At 40.5% G+C, this 22,152-nt stretch overlaps 1 protein-coding gene across 3 annotated transcripts; it reads right to left on the minus strand.

The window, feature by feature from the left end:
* Nucleotides 1-305: 305 nt before the first annotated feature.
* On the minus strand, nt 306-21,535 carry man1b1b (mannosidase, alpha, class 1B, member 1b). Of its 3 annotated transcripts, none has more exons than XM_034541169.1 (14): nt 21,254-21,535; nt 20,276-20,395; nt 17,455-17,554; nt 16,785-16,888; nt 15,924-16,054; nt 15,726-15,835; nt 14,394-14,573; nt 13,357-13,505; nt 11,736-11,924; nt 10,803-10,993; nt 5,289-5,409; nt 3,103-3,297; nt 2,680-2,811; nt 306-2,065 (listed from the first exon to the last, which is right to left on the minus strand). In XM_034541169.1, exons 2-14 carry the CDS (start codon nt 20,378-20,380, stop codon nt 1,832-1,834), a joined length of 1,941 nt encoding a protein of 646 aa, XP_034397060.1. In that variant the 5' UTR covers nt 20,381-20,395; nt 21,254-21,535; the 3' UTR covers nt 306-1,831. The 3 variants fall into 3 exon arrangements, with proteins under 3 accessions (XP_034397060.1, XP_034397059.1, XP_034397058.1); XM_034541168.1 differs by having other exon boundaries at nt 14,394-14,570; nt 16,785-16,897; XM_034541167.1 differs by having other exon boundaries at nt 16,785-16,897.
* Between the last annotated feature and the right edge of the window lie 617 nt (nt 21,536-22,152).

Here is a 22,152-nt window from a genome sequence, read left to right on the forward strand (position 1 = left end):
CTATTGCTTCTGTCCATCTGGGGAGAGGGATCCTCCTGTTGCTCTCCTGAAGGTTTCTTTATGTTTTTTTGGAGTTTTCCTTCCAATGTGAGGTCAAAGGTCAGGGATGTTGTATGTGTCCAGATTGTAAAGCCCTCTGAGGCAATTTTTTTGTGATTTTGGGCTATACAAAATAAACTGAACTGAACTACACAAACTACAAATGCTTCCTTTCAATAAAATGTGCTTCATTTCTATTGAAATCATCCTCGCACCTTACCAAGGAAGATGAAGAAAGAAATGTGACATTCAGTGACAAGAGCAGCTGCTTAAATCAATGACATCTTTATAAAACAAAAGCTTCACAGTTCATAAATAAATCTGCTGCTGGGCAACAAATGGAATAAGACCAAAGTCAGATGCTGCATTCATGTTATATGGAATAAATAGTGGGTTAGGGAGAGTGGGGTAATTTCCTTTCAGGCAGATGGCCCGAGATATGGACTAAATCCAGCATCACAGTGTTTGTCATTTTCTATTGGGACGTTCACATTTATCGTTATATATAGGACATTTGCCATCTGTGTTTGGAAAGCCAGCAGCAGTCCTACTGCAGCCAGACAGAAGTGATTACCTCAGTACACCTGGCAAGCAGATCATTTAAAGTACACGTTTGAGGTATATAAAGTACTACTTTTTACTTCTCAACTGGAGTTACTAAAAACAGTGGGCTCATCTCATAGAATATGATGCATTGATACAAAACCCGCCCACCAATATTTGAAGTAGTTTTAATGAGTGCCAGCTCGAACATTAAAAGGACGATTACCATTTTCTAAGTATCTCATTTGGCAGATTTTTGATTTTAATGAATGGCTTAATTCAGTAATTTACAAAGACATATATAATCATGTAGGGTTGCCAGGAAGGGTGGCAGACATTCACTGGGTTGATATTCTCTTTTATATGGAGCCATATAACTTTGAATACATTTGGCTGATGATGCTGAACTTGTGTGTGAATGCTGCATCCATCACTGGTTACCAGTATGAAAAGTTGATTCATCCTCATATCATTCAACCCTGGAATACATGTCACTGCCATCCTATCGTGTTGCAGCGTAAATGCTTTCCATGCAATGTTTTCTGCTTGACATGAAGCAGTTGAGATGTTTTTTTTTATGTACAGAGTCACGTTTCCTGTATGTCATGAATGCAGCATGGGACAGTAGGCACCTGAGGGCAGCTGAAGCACCGTAGGGGGCCCTGGCTTTATTTCCGGCTTCAAGCATCTGAGAGTAGTTCTAGCCAGAGCACTGAATGACTATATTACAAACAGTTTATTCTCACATCCCTGTAAGAATCACAGACATGAACAAAGTTGTCAGCAGGTCAGGTTGGAGGAGCAGCAGGTAGTTCCGACTGCTGGCTGCTCACTGTGATCGTTTTGCCACAAAGGTCTGTCCCTCCAGATACTAGATGCTTTGTTTCACAACTGGAAGCTTAAATCATGAGCAGCTATAATCTGAAAGGATCAGTTTTCAAACCCCTCGTCATCATGAGATTAAGACATTTAGACACCTTTCTCCGTCTCTCTTCCAGAGTCTAAGCAACGAGAACATCCAGTCAATTAAATAAACAAGGCCACAAAGTGAACTGGGCTCGAGTCGTTTTCTGTGGCGTTTAGCACCTAGCAAACACTTGATTGGATCAGTAAAAAGGAGGCTTTTTCCAGCTGTGGTCTGCATTCAGAGTTGTTGTTTTAACAACTACCAGTCACAAAGGCAGAAGGATTATCTTGGTGTTAGACCAAGCCTGAGATGTTTGTTGAGTTTATACGTGCACTTTTGAATTCACATTTGAATTCCTGTGTCTGTGAGTCTGTGTGTAGAGGGCCATATAGGCAGAGGATGAGCCTCTGTGTTGAAGACATACTGGTCTAGGCTGATGAGGTTGGGATCGTCAGAGAAAAGCAGGTACATATATTTCAGGGTCTCTCCCAGGAAGAAGCTCTCCATCTTGTCTCGGGGGCTTGGGTAGTCCGGGTCACGAACGTTATTGATGGAGGTGTAGCCTCCAGAGGAAACCTGAGGAGAAACACAGGGATTTGTCCACATGCCCACAAGCCATTTAATGCATTTTAGCTCCTAACCACCATCACTAGCTACCATTACTGTTTGTTTATCGACACTTAAGATGTGATGGGAATAAAAATAAATTATAGTTGTTGAAATGCATTGCTGGCCTTTTGTCCTGTGTTGGGTTCTGCATCGATACCTCAACAGAGCCAGATGTATATTCTTAAAGACCCCACCGAGCTGAATCCCACTCCAAACCATAGGAACTAATATTTGGTTTCAAACTTCCAAGCCTGAATCCTAACCTTTAGTTCACAAACAATCCTGAACCTGAAGGTCAGTCTTCACAGCAAGTCCCTGTAAAGAGCATTTGATATCCAGCCTTTAAGTTGGTGCAGTCACTGCTGTCAATGGTTCCTATTTATTTGAACCACTCCACTGAGCTGCTAGAGCTGGAGCTCATGGACAGGATTCCTGTCTGCTGTACAAAATAAGCCGAATATGGCTGTGTAACGTGAACTAATAGATGTTACCATATGAGGGGTCATCAGACAGCTGATATGACAGATCTTTAATTAATTTCCTACGTCAAGACCAGTGAAGAGAACCTTCATTTTACTGACCTTGGTGTACTTGTTAAAGTTTTGGAGAATCTCCCAGCCCCAGTCCTGGTACTTGTGGTCCTTGGTGAACCTGTACAGGTAGAAGAGACTTTCCACTGTCTCTGGTCGTAGGAGGTTGTGTCTGTCTGCAAGCTATCATCACAGTGAATACAAAAAGGGACACACACAGTAATTTAAGAACCATCTTTGCAGAATTGTTTACTGTCGCATTATGCTGATTTTCTGAATTTCTACTGTCGAACACTTTTCCTAACCTCCTCACATGTGACCAGTGGGAAGGCTAGGTCAAATTTATTTTCTTCAACAGACATTGAGGCAATGCCCCTAGCCAGAATTACGAAAAATGTGTTTGTGTGTACATAGTTTGCCAAAGACAGAACTGCATAATTAGAAGAGGTCTGTATCCACACTGTCTTTTCCTACCTTTACGTCGATGTCTCGGGTGCTGCCCTGATGCATGTTGAAGTGGACAATCTCTGGACTGAGGCCTGTCTCCATCTGGATGTACATCTGGTAGCAGGTCTCCATCAGCTGTTTGGCCAGATCCATGTGATCAGCAGGCAGGCCGTTGTGGGCACCGAGAGCCAGAGTGCCAGGCAGAAAACACACTAGGTGGTCCTGAAGAAACCCAGTGGCCAAAAGTTACCAAACAGCTAGATACTGTAGTCAAGTGGCACGCTCTGTTTCTGCTGAGTGAAGCCAATGCTTAAACATGCATTCTCTTTAATGTCCATCAGGGTGCGGCGAATCTGGTTATATAGAAGTCTATGAGAAAATGACTAATTAGTCATTTACTTGATTTATTACATTGTAAACATGAGTTTATGGTCTGGTTTCAAGTCATACAGCCTGATTTTTTACAGCATTTTGCAAACCATGGTCCCAAATAAAATAGACCGTAAAGCAGATTATGCTTTAGGGCCGGGCTACTGTGATCGACAGGTGGCTGCCGCTACCAGAGCTGTATCAGGCACTAAGTCACTGCTCAGAACTCCAAATATGACAAACTTCCATTTATTGCTTGCAAAAAGCCAACATGGTGATGGCTGTAATAAAAAAATTTGACGGACAAATTGCCGCACTCAAAGCTTCATAACCGCAGTCCACAAATCAATGGGTGACATCACGACGACTACGTCCGCTTGTTAGATTCTGTCTTTGGTCTGGATCGAATCAGAAACATATCTAACCGGCATGCATTGTGTGGCAATAGGCAGTGATTGATTCTGTGCAGCCGATGGCTTTATGGCTGTAGTACCAGATGTGCACATGGCCCTGCCTTTATAGATGACGTTACATTATGATTAGCTGTATGTGGAAGACTAAACTGACTTGGTGGATGCCTTTATGAGATGCCCTACCCTGCATTTGATTAGTTATACCCTTCCAGGCCGCTGCTAAACGCTAATGTTAGCTTAGCTTTGATGCTAATGTGTAGGAAGAGAGCTTTGTTATCGTTTTGTAAATGTAGGCAACCCAGTCCAAGTTTTTTTTTTTAAAACAATTTTCATTTTCCCTGGTGGTTCCTGGATTTTTCACATAGGGCCAAGTTGGTTTGGATAGCTTTCTTCCCTTAATACATTAAAAAATTGCATTTTGTATTTACTTGGTTTATCTTTGTCGAATATTGACATTTCTTTGATGAGCTAAATAATTTAAGTATGACAAATAGGCAAAGAAATAAGTAACTAGGAAGGGGGCACATTTTTCACAGCACTGTATGACATCAAAGAGGGGCACACATCAGTCCTGGGAAGATTACACTGTGGGGTGACAAACAGCACCAGGAGAAGACTGGGCAGGTTATTAAAGCAATGACGTTCGACTGAACTGTGTAATAATAAATAAATAGACTGTACTAGTATAATACTTTCCTAGCCTTCCGACCACTCAAAGCACTTTTAACACTACTTGTCATCATTCATACACTGATGGGAGGGGCCACCTGCCCATCTGGATTCTAACTAACATTCATACAACATTTTCACATCATAGGCACAGCTACGGGAGCAATTTGGCCTTAAGTGTCATGCCCAAGGACACATCGACATGGACTAACAGACAGGGATCGAACCGCCGATCCTCTGATTGAAGGACGGCCCTCATGACCCAGTCATCTGAAAAAGGCTCACTGGATCTAAAATCAGTCAGATGACGCCAGCTAGTTACACCTACCTGTGGTTTGAAATTCTTTGTCCTGCTTATTTGCTTTGGTATTGATTTTACTTTTTGTGTTTATGTGGTGAAGGTGGTTGTGTTCATGGATTTCATATTGAATGGTGATGTGACTGTTCTTATGCAGTTTGTAGGCTTTATAGCTATAGATTAATATGTTCGAAAATACATTTGGCACCACCCTCAATCCCAGAATACCACATTAGTTAGCCTTTAAACCCTTTTTGGACAGTTAAGATACACATTACAGTCTTTCAACAAGACACAGTTAATGAATGCATCTGCTGACTGTCCACACAAATTGACCTAGACTGGAACAGGCTTGGACCAATTTTGGTCAACAGGAAGGAACATTCAAATAGATTTTAATTTGACAGGGTATAAGAACATTCAGTTATAAGATTACAGAGCAGCAGATAACCTTGATTACTGACCATTTTAGGGCTGAACTGTCCATGTGCGATCTCGCCAACAAAGGTGAGGCCATTAGGCGAAGATTTCTGCAACAAGTTCTTCTTTACACCCTCTATTGCCTGCAAATAGTCCTCCAAGAGTCTAAAAAACACACATACACTGAATGACACTTCAGAAACAACATTCTGTGTAATAAATGAATACCCAGTGACAGTCGACAGGCAACTCTTTTGAGACTTGACTGCTATCAACTAGAAATTACTGTGTGAATGCTTTACTACAGTACTTTACTGGGAGAAATTGGGGAAGTTAGAAATGTGGATCTGGTATGTGCTGCCTTTGTCAAGTTTGAAAATACTACTGAGCCTGTCGTTTCAGAAATATAAGTTCAACTCAACTTGTTCTGCCTAACGTGATTTGATGAGGAGGCTAATGTCACAAACTTTGTGCGTGATTTCACCCTCTGGGTGTGAACAGTCTGTCCCATTAACACTACTGTGTTCTAGGCTTCAAATAAACTTGAATGGCGTCTAGAGAACTGCAGTAGCACCCGTCCCTTGAAATCTTTAGCAAACATCCGGAGGGCTGAACACGTCGTCTTTATTATCGACAAATTCTAACAGGCCTGAACACGGCGGGCTGTGTGCCACTCATCCTCAAACTGAGTACTACAGGTGAGAAGAATGTATATCTAGCTTCCCCAGGGCTCCAGATGTATAGAAGAACATAGGTTGTGAATGCATCCAGAAATCACACTCAATTAGGATAAAGGTTTCAATAAAGATTTTCTTCCCCAGAACAGATATGAAGCAGATTATTGTTTAACCTTCCTCCTGTGTTAGCTTTCTGTTACCATCTCTTATGTTAACGGGTCGGTTTTGACCCGTGTCTTAAATCAGCTGTAAAATACACTAAAAACAATTATCTATCATCCAATTTGTTTCTCATCTCTTGGTTACCTTGTTAGGCTTCCTTATCCATGAAAATATTGGTTTTAATATTTTTGGTGTGGGCCTCTGGGCCTTTTCTTTGTCAGTATACCCCTCGATTTCAATTTAAAAAATGGTAAAATGAACCTCAAGAGAATCATATAAATAAATAAAGGGTTGTTGTGTTACCTGACTATTATTGAGGGGTATTAGAACACATCTCTTAAATACATTTTTTTTATTTTAATATTATTAACTATAGTAACATCTATGGTGTTAGGGTCAATTTCGACCCATATATATTTACTTCAAGAAAAAGGCTAAAAATTATTTTTTTCAGCAATAGAACTGTAATACAAACACAAAATAAAGAGCAGAACAAGTCATAACACAAAATATAGATTTGCAAGGTCAAACAAACAACAACCAATCAAGCAAATCAAACCAATTACTAGTTCCAAAGAACTTGGATGTGTATGTGTGTGTGTTTAGATGCATGTGTGGCAAAAAGTGACACTTTTAGTGTGTTCTTTGCAGAGATATTTCTTGCAGTTGAAGCACAATACGTTTGTCTTTCTGTCCTTACTGCTTGGGCAGACCTGGCACCTCTTTCTCTTAGAATCAGGTGGCCTGAGTGGGGTTGTGGCTGTGGCTGTTCTGGTTGGTGTTGAGGGCTGGCTGAGGAGGATGCTCTTTGTGTTGCTGATGGTGTGGACGGAGTGCTAGGTGAGCTCTGTAGTTGTCTGACCAAGGCTGCAGCATCCGGGCCTCGGGGCACCCGTTCCCTTCGCTCAATGTGTGGATTGACAAGGGAATTTCCAAGCTCCTCAAGAAACATTCTCCGCTTGCTATTTTTGGTTGAGTTCCACCCTTGGTGGATGTGGGTCCACAACACAAATCCATTACATGCAGACACATCGAGGATGTTGTAAAACACAACCATTGGCCATCTCCTGGTCATTCGCTGGCAAGTGTAGGTGGCAGTCAGCTTGTCCAGGGTGTCCACTCCTCCTTTGTTTTTGTTATTGTCGAGGATGATTGTGGGCTTTTTGTCACTTCTTGATGACACAGCTGCATCTTTGTGAAGAGTAGACATAAGTATCACATTCTGTTTTTTTTTTTTGACAATATGAGACAACAGTGGTGGTGTCTGTAAAAGCAAACTTTGCAGAAAGTGGAGCCCTGTCCTTCACCTGCAAGATTTCAACAGGCAGCTCAGGGTTATTTTTCTTCACTGTGCCCACCAAGTTAAGTTTCCTCCTGAGAAGTTCTTGTCCAAGGTCATAGCTGGTAAAGAAATTGTCACAAGTGATATTGTGACCCTGCAGTCCAGTAGTCATATCGATATGGATAACAATGCAAAATGAGAATCCCCTAAAGCTCACATGATTGGGAGAGGAGCTGGCTGCCACTGTGTTGGCTGACAGTGCACTTATGATTTCAGTTTTGGCTCTAATTATTGCTTTATAATCTTATTTTTATAACCGGGTCCAAACCGACCCTAACAACACAAAGGTCAATTTCAACCAGAGCATTTTATAATTTAGTGAAACAAAATGTTTTTGTTTTATTTTGTTGAAATAGAGGTTCCTGACAAAGTCATAAAGCCTTGATGCAAATAAACCAATTTATGTGGTTCTTTTATGCATTTAAAACCTAAAACGGGTCGGTGCCGACCCTAACACAAGAGGAAGGTTAAGTAATATTTATTGCCTGACGCGTGACCATCTAATATATTCCTCCTTTGACTGCCATTTTGAATCCAATGTGCATATCAACTAATATAGGTCAAAAACCCAGTAGTGATGAAAAAAAGAAAATAAATTTCAACAGATAACACAAACCTGCTTAATCTAAGCCTATGCCCGAGAGTACTGATGAGTGTCTGGAGGATTGTTGTTTCAGTTTTATAATCTTTCATCAGTCCTACTGACAGTCAAAGTAACCAAATGCTGCCAGTGCTGAAAGAATAGAATACATAGTTATATAGCCCTGCCTCCTCCCATGGTCGTGCTGATGCCCCTCCTCTCTACCTCCTTCTGTTTACATGGATCGTGGTCCATGCCTACGACCCATTATTCATAATGTATGTCATATTCATTGAATGTGTAACTCTGTAACACTGTTCATTCTGTACACATGACATCTATTGCTTCTGTCCATCCGGGGAGAGGGATCCTCCTCTGTTGCTCTCCTGAAGGTTTCTTTCATTTTTTCCTTGTGAAAGGTTATTTTCTGTTTTTTTGGGAGTTTTTCCTGATCCGATGTGAGGTCCTGGGACAGGGATGTCGTATGTGTACAGATTGTAAAGCCCTCTGAGGCAAATTTGTAACTGATAAACTGAATATCTCTACATATGACATTTGGTACATAGTGTGTTCATATGAAGTCTAATATTGGTCAATTTGAAATTAAACATATCTAGTAGGGATGCACCTGTTCTCCACTCAGCCTTAACACCTCTTGAAAACACCTACCTCAGAATGTTGTATGTGGATTTCAGCTCAGTATTCAACACAATCTCCCAATACCGATAAGGTATAACGAGTGTTGTACCAGAATGCGGTTCGTGATAGAGTCCTATAATCTGGTTGCAGGCAAGTCGGTTTAGCAGCCACTCCTTCTCCACTCTATTGTTGAACACTGGAGCCCCCCAGGGCTGTGTGCTCATCCCCCTCTTGTTTACGCTGTACACTCATGACTGCTACCCAAAATATGAAGAGAGCGCTGTTGTGAAGTTACAAACAACAATGAGACTTCATATAGAGAGGAAATCCACAACCTTCAGAGTGAAGCTAAGAGAACAACCTGCTGCTCAACGTCAGTAAAACCAAAGAACTGATTGTTGATTTTAGAGAAAAGGAGGCAAAGACACACACACACCTGTCTACATCAATGGAGCAAGTTAACAGCTTCCTGAGAATCAGCATCACAAACAACTGACATGGTCCTCACATCTCCATCCTGGAGAAGAAACATCATAAACTGACGTTTCATAAGGGGACATTAGATGAAGGACTCACTTGTTCAGTGCTTGTGCACATACATTTCTGTATCTGGACACAAGACAACCAGTCAGGATTTTTTGGTCGGTCTAGATCAGAAAACATATGATATAACAAACCATTCAGATTTGACTCCTCTTCCTCTGTCACATGCAGGCGCATAAGAATATATTGCCTTGAGAATTAACTTTGAAAGGTACACCATATTTTTCAGACTGGGCTTTTTCAGCAGATGGGCTACAAGAGCCTGGCGCTATAACAGAATGTTTTAGACCGTGGGCAAATACAGTCATATTCAGACAGACTAAGATATCCAAATGTAATGGTTTTTTTAAAACATTAAAACATTTTCTAGTAGAAACCCAAAATACAAAGATGAACCTGACACTGAGCATGATACGTCCCATTTAAGGAAACTCAATAATTCCCATGCCAAGTTCTTGTTAACCTTTACAGAGGAGCAATAGAAAGCATCCTGACTGGAAACATTACAAACTGGAATGGGATGTACACGGCCCAGGGTAGCAGGGCTCTCCAGATTGTGATTAAAACCGCCCAGAACATCATTGGCATCCATCTACTGAGCATTAGTAATATTGCAGCCATATTATATAGCAGCTTCTTTCCTCAGGCTGTGAGACAGTCAAGAAGTCACGTTCTGTCATCACTAATTGGGCTTATGACACACAACACAACCATACATCAAAAGGAGACAGCCTGGGCAGTGACACCTATTTGGACCTGTCTACCTATGTGACCAGCATCTGAACCAGTATTTAAAAGAAGGAAAGAAACATCATGGAAGCAATTTGTAAAATAGTATGGGCTGATGGCATTGTAACGGACAGCATCCGGATGAAGCCGTTTACTTCACCCTGGGGCTTCACTAAAATCCCAGACAAATGTCAGTCAGTACCACCACTACATAACAAGATGGAGAAAACAGTGGGGCAGTTCTTAAGTTGAAGCTAAATAACTACTATCTGCTTGTAAGTGGCATCTTTCATTTCCCAAGGCATGCAGCCACATTTCAGCTTTAAAAATATGTTGCCAATTATTGTGCTTCAACCACATTTATAACTTAGGGTAATTATCATTTAATTTGTCAAACAATCTAATTTCTACAGTGACCATATACTGTACATCAGAACAATCTGTCTAGAGAGTTTGTGTTACAACTCCATCACCAGCAGATGTTGTCTGTTGGTTCCAGAGGCTGGCATTGCCACTCACACATTTGTGTCTTTTTATCTTTGTTACTGGGGCACACGCATATGACGGACGTAAGCTCATAAACATCAGAAAAGGAAGTGCGAGGATTGGATTAAGTGCAGCGGACCACAACATCTTCCAATCACACCCCCAGACCAGAGGCCACCGAAAGCAGAGTCGACAGCCGAGATATAAACTAAGCTAACCCAGCAAGGACCTAAGGCCACTACACTACCTGGCCTCCTCCTGGCTAATGTCCAGTTGCAGGACAAAAAGATCGATGAAATAAGACTTGAGGCCAACCATTTCAGGGCCCTTTAAAGTATTACCTTTCAAATGTGACATTCATTCATGTAAAAGTGAACAGAGGGTCTTTAGTCCGACTCACTGGTTCTCTGTCTTGCCTCCCTGGATCCACTGCTTCAGCAGGTATTCATAGTAGCTGTCTGCTCTGGCTCCCAGTGTGTAGATGCCTTGATGGGTGAACTGTCCGTTGTTTGTGTTGATGAACATGGGCACGAGACCATCCAGCTTGCCGTCCAGCTTGTGGACCTGTTTCATAACCTCAGCAACTGCAGCCTGGAAAACCAAGGTCAGATGAATTAAACTAGGGGGATCTTTGTAACATTTATTAAGTGACTCAAAATAACTTCAATTCAGTTTATTTTGTATAGCCCAAAATCAAAAATTACAAATGTGCCTCAGAGGGCTTTACAATCTGTACACACATGACATCCCTGACCTTTGACCTCACATCGGATCAGAAAAAACTACCTAATAAAAAAAAACTGAAAAAAACTTTCACAGGGAAAAAACCTTCAGGAGAGCATCAGAGGAGGATCCCTCTCCCCAGATGGACAGAAGCAATAGATGTCATGTGTACAGATGAACAGCGTTACAGAGTTACAACACATTCAATAAATATGACAGAAATGTATGAATAATTAGGAGGCATGGACCACGATCTAGATTTCCACATTCCATGAAACAGAAGGATTCTCCCCATTAAAGTTTTTTTGGGGGGAGTTTTTCCTGATACGATGTGAGGTCAGAGGATGTCCTATGTGTACAGATTGTAAAGCCCTCTGAGGCTAATTAGTCATTTGTGATTTTGGGCTACACTAAATAAATGTCATTTCATTTAATTTCCACCTGCCTCAAAAAAACATTGCAACCATGCTCCCTGCTGACTATTCTTGGCGTATGATCCTTTGAGACACATACTGACACCAAGTTAGGTTAATAAAATTACAAAAGGATAGCTGAGCACCTTTTTCTGGTCAGAGCCTGGATCAACTTGTTTTATTTCATGGTCACTTACCTGGTAATGTGGCTCCTGGGTGAGACGGCTGAGCTCTCTGAACTCCAGCTGAATGCTCGTTACCTCGGCCACAGTGCTATCTGAGGTCCAACGAGGAGGGTGGGCTGTGCCTTTCCCGATGTTCACATCAGAGTAGGGGATCTTGGATGGAGTGTTGAAAGCTGGCATCAGCCTGGAGCCAATGTCTTTCTATAGAGGAAGAATGCATATTACATGCAGGCATTTGCCGCTAAAAGGCAATGAATAGTCAAAAACTAAAGTGTACCAAGACTGATATATAAATAAATAAACCTTGAAATTAGATTTTTTTTAAATATAGTGTTGTAAATATTTGCCTTGTGTACGTAGTTTGCTCAAGTAAATGGATGTAATAAAAAAAACAGTAATGCCAAACCAATACCAGTTACAAAAAGATGGTATTTGTAGCATTTCTGCAGATGAAACCATTAGTAAATCAACAGGAGATCAATCTGCAACAGTTCCAATAAAACATCTTTCTTTTTTTTCTCATCAAACGCAGAAATAATTTTAATTTTCCAGCTTATCAAATGTCAAGATTCAGTCTTATATTATGCGACCCAATACAGACAAATCAAAAAAGACAAATCTGAAAACGTCATCTGGGGATTTCATAACCAACTAATCAAGAAAATATATGGCAGATTAATTGATGCAGTATTTATTTCTACATTTAAAAATATATAATTTCAACCAGTTCTACACATTGTTAGAAAACAGGTAAACAAATGAGACTTTTTCAAACTACATTTGACATTGTATGCTCCCCAGTCCAATTTGGAGGACGCCTTGAAAGCACAACAAGAGATTAGTTACAGCATGTTGTTTTCAGAGTTTTTACCAATGGTAATGAAATGAGTAGAACACTCATAGAAAAGTCCTTTCATTATTGAATCCACATCAGCAGTCACAAACAGGTATTGGAAGCTGGGTTAGAAAGCAACTGGGTTTATAATTATTATCATTACACAATATTTGTATCATTATTATTCTACTACATCCACTGTTGTTATTTTTTTGTAGTTTTAACTCTTTCAGCATGCCTACTACTCATGTGAACCATCCTTCCATTTTCAGCCGCTTAGTCCGGGGGCGGGTCACAGTGGCAGCAGAACCAGCAGGCTGACCTAGGCTTCCCTCTCACCCGCAACATTCGCTAGCTCATTCTGGGGGATCCCGAGGCATTCCCATGCCAGCTGGGAGATATAATACCGCCAGTGGGTCCTGGGTCTTCCCCGGGATCCCCCCACCTTTTGGACATGCCTGGAAAACCTCTAATGGGAGCGTCCAGGAGGTATCCAAATTAGATAAACCTGACCCCGGCCACCCTACGGAGGAAACTAATTTCGGCCGCTTGTATCCGAGACCTCATTATTTCAGTCACGACCCAGAGTTCGTGACCATAGATGAGGGTAGACTGACCAGTAAATTGAGCTTCGCCTTCCAGCTCAGCTCCCTCTTCACCAAGACTGTTCCCGACCCCCCTAAAGCATTTGTGTGGTGTACAACTGTGTCTGCCATAAGAGGGTGCTGCTATCTGCATTCTTCAGTGTGCTCAAAATATGCTTGCAGTTAAGAAACAAGTACACGTGTGTTGACTCACAGCTTTGTCTAGGAACAGAATGTCTCCAGTCAGATGGTAGGTACTCAGTAGGCCTCCCAGGATGCGGATGGTGCTTTCAAATAGGTTGACATCTACACTCTTGTTAAATGTGAGCTCGGTGGCCACCCACGACTTTGCTTCTTCAAATTCTGAAAAACAATACAAAATAAATACAGTGCCATTTTTAAATGAACCAATACAATTTTTAAGGATTTCATAAAACTAACAGTGAATTGTCATCAGCCCATATAAAGGGCAGATGAGATGACTTCAGAAAATTTAAGATGAGATGTTGAAGAATCGGGTCAATAGCAGAAGTGCAAAAAAATATATATATAGAAAAGAGAAACACAACGCAAATTAACAGTTCCAATATGTTATGTTCATGGCCTAAGAAAGTTCAACCATCCTTTGTAAACATGATTGCAAAAAACCAAGATGGTAAAAGACAAAATATAAAGTGTCTGCTTGCAGTGCGTTTCTGTATTTGGTTGTGTTCTATTCATCCCTTATCTGTAAGCACCCGATCCGAGCCTACATTTGGCTAAGGCAGGGATCATCTTGGAAACTTTGCCAGACTATCACAAAGCTGACAGTCATTCACGCTCACCATTTCACCTACTTGCAATATGGAGTCCTTTAGAGTCAATCAATAATAATAATCAATTAATTTGGAAAACGAAATTTGGAGAGAACATTGCTCTCGTCAAATTCAGGGATTTTCTTCTCATTTTTAAATTAATTTTCATTTTACATACGATTGAGAACTTAAGGATGCACAAAAACTCAAACTAGTATTAAATTTGATCTTGTGTTGCAATTGTAATTGAGCTTGAGTGTGGCACGTCCACTCTATCGCGCACCACCCCAATCACATTGGACCTTCAAACGCTTTGTGAAATGTACACACACACACACACACACACACACGATAATGGATAGCAGAGGCGCTAGCTCCAAAACAGTTGAGAACCAGTGGTTTACAGCAATGATCTAGTCAAGGAGGTAAAGGTTGGAAGGCACAAAGGTCAGTCTACCTTTTTTAAGGCCAAGGATCCACATGGTATCCAGGGCATCAATGAGCGTCAAACCCAGGCCGAACCACTCACTGTAGGACTTGGAGAGGGGCCTGAGCTCATCGTGGCCCCAAGCAAAGTCTTTATAACCCTTCCATGAATGTAGGAAAGCTTCCTGCACCGCCTCCAGCAATCTAGCTTCTGGAAGAAAATACACACAAGATACCCAGTTATTATCCATCAAATTCTACAGATTTGACTCAGTGACTGAAATGTTATAATCAGATTTTAGGTTAGATATTACTTTATTGTACAGAATTATTGCAGTGGGCAGAAATGTTCTCCTGTATCAGGAATGTTCTCCTGTATCAGTCCTTGTGAAGCAGCACTGAAGCAGTCTGTTGGAGAACGTGCTCCGCTGTCCCTGCAGTAGGTAGTGGAGGTGGTCCGGGTTATCCAATATGGACAATAGTTTCTTCAGTGTCCTCCACTCCATCACCTGTTCCGGAAAGTCCTGTTTGCAGCCAATGATGGAGCCGAACTTCCTCACCAGTTTAGTGAGTCTGTTGGTGTCTCCGGCTCCAATGCTGCTCTCCCAGCAGACTGCGGAAAAGTACAGAGCACTGGTCCAACAGACTGGTAGAACATCGCCAACATCTTGCTGCACACATCGAAGGATCCAAGTTTCCTCAAGAAAAAGAGTCGACTCATCCCCTTCTTGTACACAGCGTTGTTGTTGGCCTTCCAGTTCAGTCTGTTGTTGATGGAGACACCAGGAACCTGTACTCCTCCATGTCCACATCCTCTCCCAGAATTCTCAGCGGTTGTGGAGCCGTCGTCTTCCTCCTGAAGTCCACCACCATCTCTCTGGTCTTGGCCACGTACAGAAGCAGGTGATTTCTGCAGGCCCACTCCACAAAGTCATCCACAACTGCCCTGTACTCCACTTCCTGTCCATCCTTTATACACCCGACCGCTGCAAAGTCATCAGAGAACTTCTGCAGATGGTATGACCCCGAGTTTTACTGGAAGTCAGTGGTGTACAGGGTGAACAGGAAGGGAGACAGAACAGTTCCCTGTGGGGCTCCAACATCACTGACCACCGTTTCAGACAGCACAAGGCCCAGTCGGACATACTGTGGTCTGCCTGTGATGTAGTCAGTGATCCAGGAGACCGTGGACGCGTTGACCCCCACCACCCGCAGCTTCTCACTCAGCAGCAGATGTTGGATGGTGTTTAAAGTCGATATTAGATTTAATGATCACACTTAAACAGTCATGCGTTCTAAAAACTGTGATAGATTTGTTTTTATTTTGTTAAACACAGAAAGTGGTAAATAAAACAGCACATACCTGACTTGTTTGGTAATTTTCCTGTTTGGTTGACAGGTGAATTCTCCATATTATCCCCATCCCTGGTGCCTTCTGTGGCCTGGTCAGTGTTGATCACTGCCCCACGCCAACTGAAAGTCACCCAGGATTAAGAAATAATACAAATACGTAAACAAAACAAATTTTAGTTGAGTCAGGTGATCAAACTGCAAGTCTGACCTGATGTCTCCCTCCTCCTCTTCTTTCTTGCTGTCAGCTGCCTTGTCCTCAATCACTGTGTCTGAAGCATTTGCCTGCTTCTGAAGACGATTCTGAAGGACAGGCGGTCTTCTCTTATTGGATAATTTCCTCTGTGACAATGGGTGACATGAACAATCTTTTTAACCAATTAAATAAATGGTGCTCCAAGCAATTGGTCACTGATCATTATTGGCCGATATTCGCTCTAACAGTTTTATTGTTAGAGCGAATATCGAATATTGCGAATATTTTATTTATATTTATATAAAATATATATTTTATATAAATATATATAAGATAAATATAATATTATTATTATATAATCTATATATATATTATAATATAAATATATATATATATAATATATATATATAATATAAATCGAATATTGCGAATATTTTATTTGTTTTTACGACACCCTAAAGGCCCTGACACACCAGGGTGTTGGTCGGCCAGTGTTGGACCATCGCTGAGCGTCTGCGGGACTAGTTTTTGTGTTTTTTGGCCTCAGCCAAGCAGTCATGTGGGAATTTACATCCACTTCTGCACAAAATGTTATCACTTCATCATTTTAACCTAGAAATTTGTGTGAAATTGGCATATTTTGCATATGAATTCTTGAGTTATGCCAAAAAGTGCTTTGTGAGGCCATAGTGGCCGTAACCTTTTTGAGATCTCGTATTCACAAGAATGGACTGTAAGGGAAAAAAAAAAAAAGACCCCAAAATAAAAAGATTGATCATATGATTTTTTTTTTCTCACTTGATTCTCGGGAATCAAAGAAAACTTGCTGCAATCCCTTTCATCATGTGCTTAAAGAAAACAAGGAAAAATAGAAACCTGGGAGGTTTGTTCTGGTAGTGGCGGTTGGGCCTGTTTGACAGGCTCAGGCAACATATATGGAATGATGGGCATCAGGACGCTGTTACTGTCTTGTACTCCATCTGAATGGCCTCAAAACAGACAAAGATTCAGTATCAAAGTATTACAGTGGTACAGTAACAGTTCAAGAGGGCCATCTGGCCTAATGATTACTGAAGGTCACAATCAGAACCCCACAAAGTGATGAATGGTCAATATGCAACTTTAACAAAGACCATTCTATTATGTTGGCATTCAACAACTCCAACTACTAGGTGGCTCTGACAGCATGCCAGTGGATAAAGTTCATGACTGACAGATAATTCTTCATTCTTTATAAACTTCACTCAGTTTTGGGATGTCAGCTATATGATCTTTTTTAATTTAAATTGGTTTCCAGTTAAATATTACCATTTTATTATACAGTGACTTTGCTGTTGTAAACATTACTGTTGCTGCTCTAAAAATAAGATCCAATTCAACCATGCTCTGAATTTCAGAGCTTGGTTCAGAGAGATACGAAATAAATAAATAATTTAGTAATGAAAAAGAAGCGAACCGATAACTACTATCAATAGGAGAAGCAGTATGGAGGTGGAATGATACCCATCCCCAACAATGGGAAATGTTTAATGTGTAGGAGCCTTACCTCTGAGGTGCTCAGTCACAGCAGGATAGGAAGCAATTCCACAGATAAACAGGAGGATGAGGATAAGGCTCCGCTGCAGCCTGGACAGCTGCTTCCATTTCTGTAGACACACAGAAAAGAGGAAGATGGAGAATACCTTCTATTCAGCTTCTGCAGAATTTCTATTGTTAGCAGGCCCAAACAAGCAACAAACAGGTCTCATCACTCAAATTGAATGAAGAGCTCCTGTGGTGTTTTGATCATGTGAGATACAGCACACCCAAGACAGCTAGGTAAACACTATGCTCTGCTGATGTACCATTGTATACTGGGACCTTGGTAACAACAGTTATTCTTACCACCTTTCTGTCTGATACATAATAACAGTACCGTTAATGGTATTGAATTACCACAGTTGTTGGTGTTGAAACTTTCAAAAACAACATTTTCACTGGTCAAAACTCTCCAGCTTGCTGCACACAAAGCAAGGCATAAATTTAAAAAAAAAAAGTAAAATGTTGCGATTAACCAATTTTGTCATAACCGTGGATATACTATATATTGCACCAGAAAATAGTTTCATAACCGTAATAATTGAAAAAGCTACGATATCCATGGTGTCCCGATTCCTGCATTGTGATTGTTAAATCGGTGAAAATGAGTCCCGCAAGACACGTTGTTAGTGTGCTGTGAAAATTCATGTAAGACGTATGTGAGCACCGGCTTGTTTTGTGTGTCTGAAAGTAGTGACACTCACCTGAAGAAGTTGAGAAAAAGAGCAGTAATTATGTCAGAAGGAACCAAAACTCTTAAATATATTCTATATATTTTGGACATAGAAAATGACAAGGCAGTCATGTGAACAGCAAATTAATTACAGTTTAATTATCATAGTGTGAAATAAAGTTTTACTGACGATTGTTATTGGCCTGTATTCAGTAAGAATATGCAATCTGGAGAATAGCATTGATGCAGAAATTGACAGGAGAGCTAGTGACGTTAGCAGCAACAGCTGTTGCGTTATGCTTGCACTCTTCCGTCATTCAGTAAAAATTAAAAACAGTTATCTTGTAAAGGGTAGTTTTTGGTGAAAAAAAAAAAACTATTTTAATTGAGATAACATAAAACTAGATATTGGAGATTAATTATGACCCATTTGACTTACTAATACTAGCTCTAAGCTGCTTATAATACATCATACACCCAGAACTCTTTATCTTATTATCGTTTAGGCGCCGTTTTCTATTTTGCCTTTCACTCTCACCTCTCAGGGCCGCAGCCAAACAACATCTTGCAGGCAGGCACCAAGGCCTGTTTGCATGGAGGAAGGAGGACACTGCGAGGAGGAGCAGGGGGGAGGGGGGAAAGGGCAAACATTTCCAATAATAATTGTAGATGTATAAAACTCTATTGCACTCTCTTTCTGGGCCAGACCTCGGAACCATTTGTGGTGAAGAGCTCTGTCCATTCAATTGAATTATTTCAAGTTTCTGTTTAATAAATGCTTAAAGACATTTTAAGTGTTTCACATGGCATTTGCTCCTTCTAAAGGAGATTGAAAAGGTTCATTTCAATTACAATTTGCGTTTCTTTATTTATGTGTTTTTCTTTTTTAGTTTTCTCTTCAGCGGGCTGGATAGACATCTCTCCTGAAGTGGACCACAGGTGTATATCTAAGGCCCTGCTCAGTTGGACAGCACAGGGGCATCCTGAGCTAGACTTAAGAGTGGACAAACTTTGGTGGTATACCCTGCTGCTCTGGATGCAAAACCAGCTATGGCAAGTCAAGCTGACCTGTCCACTTCCAGAGTGTCACAAATAACGTCTGACCTCGTTATTGTAAATAAATGCAGGATAACCACCACTTCACCTGGCTTTATCTTAAATAATGTGACGTGAGTACAAAAAAAGCTTAAACTGGTAGAATAGATATCCTTACTTATTATGTAAAAAGAGAAAATGGGTTCAGACTATGTCCTTGATTTTTATCATTTCATTGTATTGCGCCATTTAGTTTACACTTTATCATTATTTTTTTTAATCATCATCATTGTTGTTGTTGTTCTAACTTAAACAATATATAGAATGGACATTTCTGTGTTGATATCTTCTTCCCATTGTATTATTTAGAGTTGTTCATATTCCAGTATTGGAAATGCTCCCGATATATCCATAACATGTTGGATCTGGTACAGGCGTACTCTGGTGCACCCAATTGTCCCTGTACATCCAACATTGTGAACAACAAATCTGTGTCTGCAGGAGGAGAGCTAGTTAACGTTAGCCATTAGCAGCCTGCAGAGATAGACAATGGAGCTAGCGTTCAAGCTCCGTTCAGTAAAATTAGTATTGTGCAAAGGTGAATTATAACTCCATCATGATGTGTTCAAATGTAATATTGTAAAATGTAGCTTTAATGAGAAACTTGAATAAATCCAGTTGTTTGAAGATGTTATCACATCAATAAAAAATAGATACGAGATGAATGACGTGTAAATTCCTAACGTTAGCTATTATTAGCTTATTATCATACATCCACATTAAAACTTATGCCAATATATATTTTTTATTATCGCGAATATTTGAACAAAAGTACAATATTTGTGTTCGTATTCATTGTGTGATTGTATGCAAATAAACACAATAGATGATCACAAATGATTAAAACCCGTCAATATAAACCTTTCGTCTGTATTTGTCTGCTACTACCGGCATCAAAATAGGAAGGCAGTATTAAAGTAGTAAAGCCTCTGGCCTCTTAGGAGAGTGGGAAAACAAGAGCACTTGAAGACGAGCGGAGAAGGAGAAATGCTCTTGCGAGGAGCTCATAGATTTGACTCACCCTCCAGCAGGACTGCCTCCTCCATTGCGTGCTGTTATTGTAACTTCCACCTCCTTGTCCAGCTAAGCTTATAGATATATAGTCCTGTCGAGATGGTGGGTGCATGTCTGTTAACTCGCCCTGGAGGAGAGGCATTATAGAATAGTGTGAGAGAGGAGAGCTGAGCTGAATGGAGATGATGTGGTATTGTCCCGAATCCAGGCAAGCTCGGGCGACAATATGCAGATAGCAAGTGAGCCTGGCTGGTAAATATAGGTGTGAGTTGGATATGATTACATATTAACACAATATAGTCAGATATGAAGAGGAGAGTTTCGCACCATTTGAACTCACTTCAAACACGTTTGGAAGTTTTCAAGCTGACGCAAATTGCTGTAACCAAGATTCGCTGCAAAATTAATTCTCACTTTCTCAGCAACACAACTGAATCTCATTGAATTCCATGTCAGGGTAAATGTGAGCATACATGTTGGTGGTCTGTAAAGCACAGCTAAGTTAGCTAGCTATAAAGCTATCAGCTAGTCTGCAAACGAGACCAACGCCATGTTGTTAATCAACAGGCGTATTTCATTGATAGTGTTAACCTAGATAGCCAAATGTAAACTGGTTATCGATATACATAGTTTATTCAGTCGATTTAACTTTTACAGGAGGTAGCGTTACTAGCTTAATAAACAACCGTAACTACAGCCTAACGTTATGTTACCTTTTTACAAGTGGTAAACACCAGTGTAACGTTAGCCCCCCCGCTGTAGCGGCGAACGTTAGTGGCTTGAAGTTATGTTTTGGCGGATTTACAGCCAAACTTTAGACCGAGGCATAGCTTGAGGCCTGCCACAAATGAGAGCATTGTTAACAGCCGAGCTTCCTTTCTAAGTAACATTGCAACAGAAACATTATCTTAAAAGATACGTGTTTTGCCGGGGACTTAACTGTTGTCCGGGGTAAAAAATGGTAACTGATATTACGTTAACGTACCTTGTGAAGTATCCAGCGTTCAGGTTAAATGAGATGTACAACCAGTCTAATCCACCATTAGTAGGGTAACATTAACAGCAGTCAAAACTGCGGTTAGGTCGGCGTTAATGAAACAGACGCGGTCTCCGCATGTATAAACACTTTACCAATACTATTACCGAAATCAGTTAACGTTAGTCTTAGTTTGATAACTGTTTCATAGACCAAGACAAAACATCCTCCTCAACATCATTCACTTGTAGCTGAGGATGTCTTGCTCACTGTCAACACATGTGATTCAGGTGCACCCGTGCTGCCTTCAGGGACCTCGAAATATCCTATACACAACACGTTGCACTAGTTTACTGGTACTTTGAACTGTGTGATTTTAAAATAAAATAAAAAACACCCCTTCCTTTTTATTCATTCAGATTATAATGCTTATTAGATTATTTAAAAAATATTTAACAGTATTCTTCAGGTCCACATATTGTGACAGAGGGATACATGTTTGTACTATTTCCACAAATAATAAATGAACAATATGAAATCAAATTAATTAAATTAATGAGGCACCATAAAGTATGAAATGTAATTTACAGTAAGATACAGTCTGTGGATAACTTCTGAGCCATGCAGGACCATATACAACTAAAACAAGTACAAATTCAACAGGATTCATATTTTTACATTTTAAATATAGGTTCAACTGGTCTCATTGATAGGTGTATAAGTTGAAAAACTAAAGCACTATTTTCTGTCATTTTATGCTTTATTTTGCAGGAATATCTCAATATAAGGTCAGTAGTGAACGGTTAACCTCAGGACTGACAAAAGTTCCCCACTAAACAACAACCTGGTCCCTCAGATACAAGGCACACCACCAGTGGCTTGTTTTGCAACTGTTTGCAGCCATTTAC

Source organism: Cyclopterus lumpus, chromosome 9 (assembly GCF_009769545.1).
Source record: "Cyclopterus lumpus isolate fCycLum1 chromosome 9, fCycLum1.pri, whole genome shotgun sequence".
NCBI lineage: Eukaryota > Metazoa > Chordata > Actinopteri > Perciformes > Cyclopteridae > Cyclopterus > Cyclopterus lumpus.